Raw genomic sequence first — 14254 nt, 5'->3', positions numbered from 1 at the left:
AAGTATCCCTTCGTATAAATTCTTGAATGGCAAAAGGAAGGACGAAAGGAATGGTGCTTTCTAGCAAGAGAGCGAAGGGACTTGTATCTTAGAGGAAACTTGTGGATCTCCTTGTTAAGCTCAGGAAGGTATATATATTCATTCCTTGAGAGTTAGAGAACTGAAACTCATATACCTGCATTATATTAAAACAACTCAAAAGGTGATGAGTGAAATACAAGGAAGGAAGGATGAGAGTCAGTTCCCTTCTTGAGGAGGAAATATCCCTTATGGCTGCATGAATGAACCCTACATAGCGGAGGGGAGAATAAAGTGAGGTGACTTATTCAATTATTGAAACTACTCCTTCGAGACTTTCAAGACGATGTCACCTGGGTTACCTTGAGTGAATGGAGTGAATGATATCGAAAATATAAAAATACAAAATATGCTTCTTGTGTGGATATCTTGGAAATTAAAAATTCTTGGAGGAAAAAATCTTAATTTAATGATTAATTATCATAAAAAAAAATTGGAAAAAATCTTTCATTCTTTGTTGTGGGTGATATTCAACACAATTTCATCCTTAGGGTATTTCGTGTGTGTGCAAAAATTCAAGTGATTATCATTTTGGAAGCACATATTGATTTTCCATTCTCCGTCTTTACCACCGTGATTATCGGGCGGACACATCAAATGGTTGAAATCAAATGCTGTATAAGAGCGTCCTCTTTCATGGTTATACTCTCAGTGGCACTTTTTTCCACTTGGCTGAACTTCGATCCATGCCAACCCTCCTGGCCACTTCCATGGGCAAAAGATGGTGAAATTGAATTGATATCAAATTCAAAAAGGCGTAATCGATACAAGAGGTCATCGAGTATCTTGTGTAGAGGGTGGCTAATAAAAAATTGTAATGGTCATGTTTATTGCTAACTTGAGAACTCTCCTCACACTCCCCAGAGTCATCCACTCTTCTTTTTATCTTCCACCCTGACGAGATTGGACATTGTTTTACGACGCTGTCCATGGAGATTGCTCCCCTTTTCGCATCACTCCCCCCTGATCGCCCTGAAACTCTGACATCAAAACAATTTCCCCGAGAACGAAGAGGAAGAATTGCCGGACAAGTTTTGCATATGTATAAGAAAAGAAGGCAAATGAATTTTCTCTTTTGGCAAAAGATTTTTAATTTAATTTCTGTCTCTGTTTCATTCCAAGGATTTCTTTCGGTTCTCCGGCGTCGAGGAGTGGGGGGTGAATGTGGGTTGAGATTTCACTTCAATTCCAACCATATAGGCAAATGACTATAAATCAAATGGATAGAGGGTATCCCCCTCGGTGTTTTTCATGCTGAAACTTCCCGGAGTTTGGGACAGAGAACAAATGGCTTATTACTCTTCATTGAATTACTCGGCCGATTGGGCACCAGTGCACAAAACATTCAACATCATCGAAAGCCCAAACATCCCTCTGTGTTCCACCACGAAAGACGGAAAAATTCTCATAGGAAAAGAAATGATGGTCTACTTGGAGGGTAATCTGTGAGGGAAGCATAGCAAAGAGATTTTTTATCGTGAAAAAGAAAAAACAAAAGCAAAATGGATTGAAGCTCAACCAACATTTTTTTTTTAAATTGAAATAAAATTTTTAGCAAAACTTTCCTTTTATTTACTCTCGAAATTATTTTTGCAAAATAACGAATTTATGCAGTTGCTTCTTTGAGCGGTAAGTAATTAAAAATTTAACACTTCATTGTTTTCCTCCGAAAACCTTTTATCTCATCAATAGCACTCATCCATGAGAAGTATGGTGGGATGAAGTGGAAATGGTCATTAAAAGGAAAGAACAAGTAATCCTTTCTTTACCCAACGACAAAACTCAACTTCAAGTCTTCTTCTTGGTAACCATTTCAATTTCCATTATGTTGGGAGGTACGAAAGTTTTAGGCCAAATTATTTAAAGTAATAATTAAAATTTTAAAGAGATTTGACTTTTTAAATGCTATTTTATAGAAAACGGAAAATTAAGAGAATAGATCAACACAAAACATATTTTAGTCCGTAATAGACGTTTTTTTTTACCAATCCGAATATGTAATTAAAATTCCTACATAAATGAATTTTTAAATTACTGACTGTATAAAAATTTCATTAATTTAAAAATCTAAAAATTAATCTAAAATAACTCAGAACTTTTTTTTTATAACTTCTGTTGGAATAAACCACAATAAAAGGCTTAAAACTTTCCCAGTCCTTTATAACATTTCAGTTAGGAAATCCCTTTTTGCCGAAGCACTTATTGTCTCGTAGCCGTGAATAAATCTTAATCGACAACAAGAAAAAATCTTGTCATTTGCTATGGTAGATGTACTGGCTTAAGCTATAGTGGGGCAATGGTTGGTAATTTTTGCTGAAAATGGTCCCAGAAAATCACACCAGACAAAGCAATAAAGAATGTTGGTAAGGGGGTGATGGTGTAATTTTTAATTAAGACACATTTCTTAAGAAACATTGCGTCTCTCGTGTTTTTCATGCAACCTCATTTGGAGGGGAATCTCTGAAAAGAAAGTTCCACGCAAAAGGAATGTTCTTCGTTACAAAAAGGACTGAATTTCACCCAAAATGAATCATGGTCTCTTTTATAAAATCACCAAAGAAATGAACAACCTCCTTTTTTAGAGGGAGGATTTAAAAGAAAATGCTCGGATGGATGAGTTGAAGAATTTTCTCTGGAAAACTAATGCGTCACTGTCAGGGAAAAAAGTAAAGCAAAACCATGAGATAAAAATTGAAAGGAATTTGCAGAGTTTTGCCATGAGATGTAGAAATTCACGTAAAAATGCGACACGTCGGTTTTTTTGTGAAGTGAAAGTTCCTTCCAAAAAAATGTTAATTGATGAATTCGTTGACGTTCTTCTAAACATTGTTGGCAGAGTCATAGAAAGATTGAATGTATCAATTTATTTGATAAAGATCCTCAATCAATTTCTGATTTTCAATGTATTCTTCCACCCTAGAAATAAATTTTAATTAAAGAAACATGACGTGTTGGAAGATTGAAAGGTTTTCTTGTTTTTTTTAATAAAAAAAAATCTTACTGAATTTAATTTTGATTTAGTTTTCAAAGAAAATTTTTTTTTCTATTTTAATTTAATACAACTTATATTAAATTATTAAAAAGATCTTCCCTTAGCAAAATAATCTTTTTTTTCCAATCTTTCAATAAAAAGTTTTAAAAAGCAAGTATTAAAAGTTATAAAGTTTCCAGTACAAAATTATTTGCCTTTAAATTAATAAATCTATCTGAGAAGGATATCTTCGTGCATTTGGACATTTTCCAGACTGTGTTGTTGCTCGTTTAATTGGCAAAATGTTCAGCAGCACGTAGCAAAAAAAAAATCCTGCCAATTCTTCCAATTGTGCGGAACAACGAGAAAAGTGGGATTATCATTTTCTGAGGGGGTGTGGACTTTGTTAAAATTGTCCTTATCCCCCGTACCCCCATAGAAACATACGCATTCAGACGCTCGTAAAATCTAATTTGCTCCACTAGCCCAAAGCTCATTTGTTCAGATTATGTCCAGGCACTTTGGAGAATCCCACCCTGGTATTTTCTCGCCCACCCTTGGAGGGTGCCTCAATTGAGTCTTCGCCCGGAGCCGTCCAAGTGGATTGTGGCGAATCCACATTGATCGGCCAGGGTGAGCTATTTTTCAGCTAGCACTCCCTCCCGCCCTCTCCCAAACCTTCGGGGACTGAAATTGAATTCCCAGGCGCTGGTGCGGATGGAATTATTTAATAAAAGACCAAGAAATTTGGTGAACGATGAAAAACCGAAAATTAATGATCTTCTTTATTGAAATTTCAATTTTGTTGATTGATTTCAATCCCCGAGAATGTGCCCCATGCGAAGTAATTTCTCCCAAGCTACAAGGGAAGTGCTGAGGAAAATCTTCCTAGCTCACAATTTATTTTCTCTGTTTCACTGTCTCTGTGTTTTTGCCCACTAAACTATGACTGTGGAGAAGAAAACGACAATAAACCCCCCTATGCGATGGATTTTCTATTGGTTTTCTCTCGGTACGGAGTTTCACTTAAAATTTAATCTCCCTCCCTCCCCCGCAATGGTTGTGTATGTGTTGTGATTAATGAAGCGATTCATGAAGAGCTTTTTCTCTCGAAGCTCTGCATTTTCTTGAACGAACGTCCCCTCCTTTGCAGTCTTTTAGATTTTAGATTAATTAACTCTTCTAACAGAGATATATCCCATTGTGTCCTCTCTCCTTCCGCATTCTCTTCCATCTTTTGTGTGGTCAATGACTTTTTTGTTCCATAAATACTTCCTGCATTGTGCTTTTGTAAATTAATTTCATTAAATTCTCCGTGCTTTTTGAAGGAATTCCTTTGTGTACCTTAATTTATTTTTTACTATAAGGCTTGATTATTTTAAATTTTATACTGGTTCATCCTTAATTTTAACATTTTTTTTTCAAAATAATTTTAATCAATATTTCAATCAAAATTAATTTCTATCCCTATTCAATGGAATTTTTGAAAATTTTAGAAATCTTAAAAAAAAATCTTGAATGAATTCTTTGCTATATGTATTTGTTTTTGATTTCACAATTTGTGCCAGAGGGAAAAGTAATATTCATAAAGTGATCAGGAAGTTCCTTTGCCGTGTAATAGAAAATTTCTCTACATTCTGTCAACATTAATATTGAGACGTTGTGTGAATGTATAGGGGAATATCTGCAGGGTGTTTGCAAACTTCAATCCCAGATCCATTTGTGTGCGGTAACTCGTGAACAGGAGCGCTTTTATTAAACCGACTGGGGAACTTTCCTCCTCCATAGCACAGAGTATAGGAGAAGAGGACACATTGGATTTCGTGTACAGTGAGAAAATGTATGCTCATCCCGGCTGTTTAATAATATTCTCCATCATCTGGGTGACTCCTTGTGTACCGAAATGCTTTTATGTATGAAAATGATCTGCAATAAATCTCTCACTCCTCCTTAACCCCGTTTGCCACTCCAATGATCCACCCTGTGTACCTCGAGGGGGGGCAAAAGCACACATTTGTGCTGACTCTGTGACATCTGGTGCTTCTCTTATATCACATTTCTACCTTCTCACTTGATACACCCTGCCCTCTGTGCTCCCACTGTACTCCCCTCTGACCTCATTTGCCACCAAAAGATATTAGTTTCGTGTAGGAGTCTAAGAAGCTTTCCTTGACTAATGTTTCGAAGAAAATTAAACTTGACTTTTCTTTTGAAAGTAAATTTATCAATATGAGACTGAGACTACTTTTTTATATGCATAAAAAATAAACCTCATTATATACATTTATTCTTTTACATAATTCAAAGAAATTCCATGTGGTTTTTCCAACCTAATTTTAGGGAAAATAAATATGTTTGTGTGCAGAAGTAACAAAATGCTCTATTTGGGTTGGCATGCCTTTGATCATTATTTGTCGCTAGACTGGAGAGGCACCCATTATACATATATGGGGACTTCATTAGAGCATTTTGGAAGTGCATTTTATTTGGCAGCCTAATTTTCTCACTGGTGTCAAAGCATACATTGTCATGGGTGCCGAGCCTGCATTCCGCGAACTTTCAAATATTGCGCACAAAAGGCTGATGTGTGAACCACCCCCGCCCACACCAGCCCACAGTTCTGGTAGAAATTCTCGTGATTGCATCCGTGTGTGCGGTGTTTTTGGGTGCTAAATAGAGGTGCCTCTCTCACCCATGCCTTTCGGTGCTCTGCCTTTGATCACAAACGACACTTTATTGAAAATATAATTTTACATTTACTCTCACCCCAAATATTTGGGAGGAATCCACGATTGTGTGGTTTTCCTGTCCGGGTGAGTGACTCCAGCGTATATGTGGACGAGCGTACGCATGGTTTGGGCTGCAAAATGCCAAAGAGCCGATGGATGTTGCCGCGAAAGAGTCCACACAGTTTGCAGGAGTTGGAGAGATAGATGATTAATATTGCATTGAAGCATTATTAATGACCACTGGCCTCATCAATAAACACCGCAAACCGGAGACCAAAGGATATGGAGAAGTGTTATATATGTATGTTGCGTTGCGAATCAATTTTGCTGATGCTTTTAAAGCTCGTTTCCGAAATGATTCATAACAATCATTGCAGAGTGTAGTAATCATTTGGCTGCAAGCTTATATCCCAATGAATACCATTCAAATGTGTGTACATTTAAAAAAAAATGTAGAGTTATTGAAAAAGATTTATTCTAAATTATTAAAATATTGTTCAATTTAGCTATGCTTAATATATTAAACTTAGCAGATATTTATGTTTGCATTTTTATATGTACTTTTCCACAAACTGAGTTACTTTGAAAATTTTTAAAATTGTTTTCTTTAATACAAGTTTATAGAAGGAAAAATCCCAACAAAAGAGGCCATTATTATGGAGAATCCGCCTGGACAGGAACATCTGGCCGTCCTGCAGAACAAATTTGGCCACTCATCTTTCCGGACAATAGAGATGCAAAAACATCAAAACAATCTTCATGGGCACTGCCCAGAGAGACCCAAATGCGCTGAAGAAGGTTGAAGCGGGCTATTATAAGATAGTCTACGTGTCTCCGGAATATATCTCGACGAATAGGGATATCTTGATACGATTGGCTCCCCAACTCATACTATTCGCAGTTGATGAAGCTCAATGCTTGAGTCATTTGGGCCACAATTTTCGTCCTCCATTTCGTGAGTTGTCTTTCATTCACCATGCGATTTCCGAGGTTCCCATTCTTGCACTAACATCAGCAGCAACAAAATTTGTGCAGAAGGACATTGTGGAGCTGGAACTCAGGAATCCTCAATATACTATAGACTGCATTGATCGACCAAAGTAGTGACGCAAGGTGGCATTGAGAAACGATGGTAAGATGCAGAAAACCACATGTAAGGGATGGTCACGTTATTTTGGAAACTCTACAGGAACAAAATGGCCAAAATGTGAGAATTTCAAATAATTTTTTTGAGCACAAAAATTATTTTTCAAAATTGAAAATACTGAATTCTTATCAGTTTTTGGGCATTTAACAAGAGTGCAAGCAAATTTCGAATTTTTGGTTTCAAAATTGGCTTGAAAATCGCTCTTGAAAGTCCCCGAGTTTCCAAAATAACGTGACCATCCCTTAGTACAACTTGGTTCTTAATTGCCATCTTCTGGGAAAAGAGTATCGCCAAATTGTCCTGCCCACGTACATCCCTGTTCATCCAATCAATAATTCCGGAATTATTTTCCTTTGTCATTTTTGTTTCAGATAAAATTTGTACTCGATGTTTAATGATTCTGAATTCCATGATGGATTTTGCGGTATGCTCTCGATCCTTCTGAAACTCATCTGCGAAATTCACAACTGTTGATTTATGTTCTGATGTATTTCCTTTAGCCTTTCTTTTACTCGACTGTTTTTTCTCCGCCGGTCTTGACATCTAGAAATAAGAGGGGTTTTTCTTAATTTCTCAGAGTACATAACAGAGAGAAATCTTACCTTACAGTGCTATTCGGAGAATAAACACATTTCATAACTTGAAATTTTTCAAAATCAACAAAAATACTCAATTTGCTATTCGAAAATTCTTTGGATTTTGAAGCTTAGACCATATAGAAAATTGAAAGAATTCAAAGCTGGTCTAATGTCAAATTCATTAAATTTTCTTCTTCTCCTTCTTCTTTTTTATGTTTTGCGACAAATTTTATTATTTGTGTTCTGCAGTGCCCACGTTTCCGTACTTTCAAAGCCGGAAAATAAATTTATAACCAATTTATTGTGGTTTTTGCATAAAAAAACTATCAAAAATTTCTTTGCGATGCTGAGTGAGATGGAGGGTAAGACAAAATGTGGCTAATAAAATAAAAAAAAGTCTCATAACCTCAATTTTTACACAGACGAAGTTCCGGAATCGGGTGGAGGGCGTGAAACGAAACCGCGTGGTCCCCACGTGACGAGGAAACAACGTCACGTTCTAATTGATCTACTCGGTGAGCATCCCGCTGCTCTCGATAAAATGGACAAGAATTATAAAGTCTCATGGGATTTGATCACTGAGAATCTCAACAAAGAGGGTCCCCCATTTAAAAAGCGGGATGAGTGGGTGGAGAATGTTCGCCTATGGCGGTACCAAATAAACAACAAGAAGCGAGCTCTCGATAAGTATGTCAGTGGGACAGGAGGAGGTGGTCCGAAGAGGAACCTCTCTGACATCGAGAAAAAAGCAATTTCCGTGTTCGGTAGAATCGCTGTGGAAGGGGATACGGAAATAAATGCTCACGGAATGAATGACAAATCCAACAGCGTAAGCTCCGACGATATTTGTGACCTAACTGAGGCTACAGAAGGTGATTTCAATGAGGTCGTCGAGCCTGTTCCTGGACCAAGCAAGAAGAGGGTCAAGACAGATTACAAGGAAAAATCTCGCAAAAACCACTTGGAGGTCCTCACGGATACACTGGGCAAGGTCCTAGAAGACAATCGTCGTAGTACTGATACATTCAACAAAAGCTTTGAAACATTGGCAGAGGGTGTTGGCGCGATGCTTGGGGGTTGGGCCACCTACCAAGCGCGTCCCCGGGTGGTGGATAGGGGAACGGCTGCGTTGGGTTAATACCGTCCGCAGTTAGCATTAGGTATAGCTAGTAGTACGTGTTGGTGAAGTGCTCTTCACGCCCACGATAAACCTATGGTCAAACCTATGCCGCGAACCAGCCCATTTCCGTCCACGCCGGATAATGCAGGTTTAGCTTGGGGCTACCTTCCCCTTCTTGTAAAAAAACCCCTGGTGAGAATGAATTAAGGAGCCTCGGATCTGGACTGATACACCGACGACGACCAAAGCCTAGTAAACCGGACAATGATTTACGCATTTTCTCATGGAACGTGCGCTCCCTGTATAGAGCTCGCGCGGCAGCGCAACTGGCCGATACCCTGTCCCAATATAAGGCTGACATCACCGCCATCCAAGAAATGCGCTGGACAGGACAAGGTGTTCTGGAGAAGCGTGACTATAATATCTATTATAGTTGCCATCCTAAACATCATATGCTCGGCGTGGGCTTCCTGGTCAGCCGTAAAGTGAAGCCCGCGGTAATCGGCTTTAAACCGATAAGTGAGAGGCTGTGCACTCTGCGCGTGCGAGGCAAATTCCAGAACATCAGCCTCATAAATGTTCATGCCCCTACGGAGGATTCCAGCGAGTCGGAAAAGGATAACCTCTACGATTTGGTGGAACAAGCCCTCAACGCCTGCCCAAGATATGGTGTCAAAATCGTTCTTGGGGACATGAATGCAAAGATAGGGAGGGAACCAGTCCACAGGCGGTATACTGGTGACCATAGCTTGCATGAGAACTCCAATGACAATGGACAACGCATCATCAATCTCGCCGCTGCACACAACCTGGTGGTTGGGAGTACCCGGTTCGCGCGGAAAAACATCTACAAAGCCACTTGGGCTTCACCGGATGGAATAACCTTCAACCAGATTGACCACGTGCTGATCGACCGCCGACATCAAACGTCCCTACTGAACGTGAGAACGTTCCGTGGAGCAAACGTCGATTCTGACCACTTCCTCGTTGGGGCTGTGTTCAGAGCTCGGGTGGCCACCTTCAAAGGGGTGGCAGCAACAAAGTCGGTGAAGATCAACATAGAAGCACTGAAAAATGAGCAGCTTCGTGCAAAATATGCAGAGGAAGTTGATGCCGCCCTTGCAAATAATGCAAGTGGACCTGGAGACGGGATGCCCATCAACGACATGTGGGAGCATGTTAAGAGCGTCGTCATTGGGAAGGCCTCCACCACCCTTGGCCTCGGTCGGAAAGCAGATCGGAACGACTGGTTCGACGATGAATGCAAGCTAGCCACTGAGCAAAAGAATGCAGCATACCGAGCTATGCTGAGTTCAAGAACACGATCACGCGTGGAGTCTTATCGGGATCTCAGAAGAAAGGAGAAAAAAGTTCACCGACGGAAAAAAGAAGCTTGGGAAAAAGAACTAGTCTGTGAACTAGAAGGATACAGGAAGCAGCCGCACCAGGCGCGGAGATTTTACCAGCGTGTTCGCGGGATGAAACCGTATACACCGAAGTGTTCATCTTGCAGGGACAAACAGGGAAACCTGGTCTCCGATCAGGAGGGCATCCTGGAGCGTTGGGCTGAGCATTTTGATGAACTACTGAATGGGCAGCTCGAGGACGAGGTGACGATTCCACACCTTCAAGCCAACAATGACATGCTGGATCCACCGAGCATGGATGAGACTATGGCTGCGATTCGGCGGCTCAAGCACAATAGAGCGCCGGGGCCTGACGGAATCGCATCAGAGCTGCTCCAATGTGGGGGGGACCGTTTGCACTCAGGTCTCCATCAATTGGTGCTCAGAGTGTGGGACGAGGAGGTGATGCCAGCGGATTGGAAAATAGGCGTCATCTGTCCCATATTCAAGAAAGGAGATATCACCAAGTGCAGCCAATATAGAGGTATCACGCTGTTGAGTACCGCCTATAAGATATTCTCCTCTATCCTACTTGGTCGGATAGCCCCATACGCCCAAGCCGCAATTGGAAACTATCAGTGCGGCTTCACCCCAGGAAAATCAACAGCCGACCAAATCTTTTCCCTGAGGCAATGCATGGAGAAGATGAGAGAGTATGACCAAGTTCTCCACCATCTCTTTATCGACTTCAAGGCGGCCTACGACAGCATAGCCAGGGTGAAACTCTACGTTGCCATGAGGGAATTAGGCATCCCTGAAAAGTTGATAAGACTGACCAGAATGACCATGACCGATGTGAGGAGCAGAGTAAAGGTGGACGGATCGCTTTCAAGGGAGTTCCACGTCAAAAATGGACTCAGACAGGGGGACGGACTCTCGTGCGTTCTCTTCAACCTGGCACTTGAGAAAGCGATTCGAGACTCCGGCGTGCGCATGAGGGGGACCATACTCAATAAGTCCACGCAGCTTCTCGCGTATGCTGACGATATAGACATCATGGGGCGCAATTCCCGTGATGTCAAAGAGTCCTTCACCCAGATTGAACGCTCTGCGCAAGATTTGGGGCTGCACATCAACGAGGACAAAACAAAATATATGGTGGCATCGTCAGCAAAAACGCCAACTACGACTCCAACTTCATCTACGGACAGTATGTGAGGGAGGACAATTCCGCAGTCTATACAACCACGAGGTGTACGAGCGCTACCGAGAGGTAAATGTCGTCAAGCAAATACGCCTTAATAGACTGCGGTGGGCTGGTCATCTAGCACGTATGGATGAAGACGACCCAGCTCGGAAAGTCCTCTGGGGTAGAGTCTATGGCACGAGGCGACGAGGAAGGCCCAGCCTCAGATGGATCGACGGCGTGGACCAGGACGCCAAGTCAATAGGGGTGCCGAACTGGCGGACAGTGGCGCGGGATAGGGACAGATGGAGGAGGATCCTCGATCAGGCCAAGGCTGGAGACCAGCTGTAGTGCCGGTTAATGATGAATGATGAATGATGATGTTGGCGCGATGGGAAGAGGAAACGAAAAAATGGGAGAGGCAATGCTACTATTTGCCAAACAACTTGCCAATAAGAACGGAAATAACAATGGAAATTAATGAGAGAATAATCTTTTCCTCTCATTCTTTATAAAATTTCTCACACATTCAATTACGTTCTAATTTAAAATTTCATTCATTTAAACGAGTTATGAAATATTTATTTTGAATTCAATTCCTTAGATAAAAAAAATGTAAAAATACATTAAATGAATACAAATTACAGTTATTAACATTTTATTTTAACTCATTACAACAACGAGAATGAATAATTGTTCCTGTTAAGAACCGCTGTACGATAATATTCGTTTTCTGGGATTAATGTTGGGGTTTCTTCTGGAGTTATTTCCTCAAAAATTGGTTCAACATCATCCATATCAATTCCATGAATTTTTAGGTAATTATACAATGTGAAACATGAATTGATTATTTTGGCGGCAGTAGTAGGATGATAGTGTAGCACTCTGTGTTTAAGACAACAACGGAATTTTGCTTTGAGCACACCAAATGCACGCTCCACGGAATTCCGAGCCTTTTTGTGTAATTTGTTGTATTTCAGTTCTGCCCTTGATTGAGGCTCAGGATAAGGTGTGAATAAAAACGGCTCAAGTGGGTACCCTGAATCTCCAATGAGGAAGTAATGCTCGCCAGAATTGAAGGAATTTTTAAGATTTTCCCTAACTGGGCTTACCCTCCAAATAGCACTGTCATGTGTACTTCCTGGAAACCTTGGGTTAACCCACAAGAATAGCAATTGAGCATCACATATGGCTTCGACGTTGATTGAGTAGAAATTTTTGCGGCAGCGATAAAGTCGTTTTGGTCTATCCGAGTCGTTATCTGAAGGAGCAACAATCGTGATATGAACACAATCGATGCAACCAATCGCATTTGGAAAATCAAATTCCTCCTGGAACTGGATTGCTTTAGCAGCCTTGCTTGCAGCATCTACCGGAAATTTTATGTATTTCTTTGCAATGTTCTCATCGATTATTTTTGATACTTGATTAATACACCGGGATGTCGTCGGTTGGCTCACATTGCATATATTGTGTGCTCCTACTGCAGATTGGTACGAACCTTTTGCGAAAAACTGCAGCGCAATTAATACCCTCAAATAGTAAGGAATGCTTCCCAAATCATCATCTTCTTCAATCATAAAGGGCAACAACTCATCAATAAACTCCAATGCCAAAGCCTTGGGAATCCTGAAATGTTCCCTAAATTTAATCTCATCTAGAGAAAAGGGATCACAGCTATCTCTAAGTTGTCTTAGGCGTAGTCTCTCAGAATTTCTGGAAACAAACACAAAATTATTAGCAAAAGAAGAGGTTATGTTAAAACAAAAAGAAATTACATACATTTCTCTATCTCTTTTAATTTTGTTTTCCAATTCCCACAACAATGCTACCAGCAGGACACTAGTCACACTATTTTTCATCATTTTCGCCAAAAAAATCAAAACAAATCTTCCTTTCAACACTTTCAACAAAATACAAAGGTCCTCCAGAGGTGCTTTGAAATTTTTCATAAATTCAAAGAATTTGACAGCTCAAATTTCATAATTCAGACGATCTCGAATACGAATTTAGGAAATTTTCTTTAGACCAATCGAAATTCTTAATTTTGACATTTCACTTTCAAAATTCATAGAATCTCGAATAGCAAAGTTTTGAATTTTGTGGAAAATTACAAAATTCAAAGTGTTTGAAATTTTTCATACATTTTCGAATAGCAGGGTTAGTTAACTTATGATCTCTTTCTACTCTGTGAAGTTCTGAAAGAATATATTTTCCTTGAAAAGCAAATAGTAGATTTTGATACGCCCGTTTGCCCTGCTTCCTTCGAATGTTTTCCATTCCAGTGTTTCCTGTATTTCACCAGTATTTTTCTGTAATGTAAAAACTGGATAAATTGTGGGAGAAAACTATATAGCTATATATTTAGGTACTGTGCTAAAGAGCCAGTCAAGCCGAACTCTCAATCACATCTTGGCGCATACGTTTTTTAGAATGCGGGGACTCTAATTCGTTCTCTGCCCAAGTTTAAGCTCGATCTGACGATTTTGCATTTTAGAGTGTACAGAGTGTTAGGAGGTCAAAAAAATAAATTGGATAATAAATTAATAAATAATAAGCCAAAAACTAAGATTTTTAAAGTTTTTAAACGTTAGAAGGGTAGATATTTAGGAGAAAAAAACTGTACAACGTTAGAAGGGACGTCAAGTTACAGTACATAAAAAATCAACCATAATTCGGTCCTTCCTAACAAATTCCTGGGCTTCCAATTACTTTTATGTATCCATTAAAAAATATTTCGAAATTCTTAAAAATCGAGAGAATTTTTTCATTGTGATTTATCCTTGTCATTTGAATAACATCGAATAATGGAGGAAATTCAGCACTGACTGGAAGAGGATGAGGTGACATCGTAGTGAATTTGAGTTTGCAATGTATCAAATAAGTGAAGTGTGTTTGTGGGCTCTTTTACCATCGTCCACAACGCATATCTCACCGCACTCACCCTGACCATATACCTCCAAATATCGTTGTCCATTTATTTGATATTCGGCTGGCTAATTTTGTTTGTCGGGGCTTCGCGATGATCATCATCAGCAGCATTGCGATACACTATCATTATGAGGTTGACTCGCGCCCATAGTGGGTGGAATTTTCTTC

At 39.8% G+C, this 14254-nt stretch overlaps 1 protein-coding gene across 1 annotated transcript; it reads right to left on the bottom strand.

Annotated features, from left to right (window-relative positions):
- Positions 1-11826: 11826 nt before the first annotated feature.
- On the bottom strand, positions 11827-14132 carry LOC129789263 (putative nuclease HARBI1). Its single transcript, XM_055825915.1, has 2 exons — positions 14113-14132; positions 11827-12871 (listed from the first exon to the last, which is right to left on the bottom strand). Exons 1-2 carry the CDS (start codon positions 14130-14132, stop codon positions 11827-11829), a joined length of 1065 nt encoding a protein of 354 aa, XP_055681890.1.
- Positions 14133-14254: the final 122 nt, after the last annotated feature.

Source organism: Lutzomyia longipalpis, chromosome 2 (genome assembly GCF_024334085.1).
Source record: "Lutzomyia longipalpis isolate SR_M1_2022 chromosome 2, ASM2433408v1".
Classification (NCBI taxonomy): Eukaryota; Metazoa; Arthropoda; class Insecta; order Diptera; family Psychodidae; genus Lutzomyia; species Lutzomyia longipalpis.
Note: the sequence above shows the minus strand (reverse complement) of the source record. Positions and strands in the feature narration are given on the sequence as shown.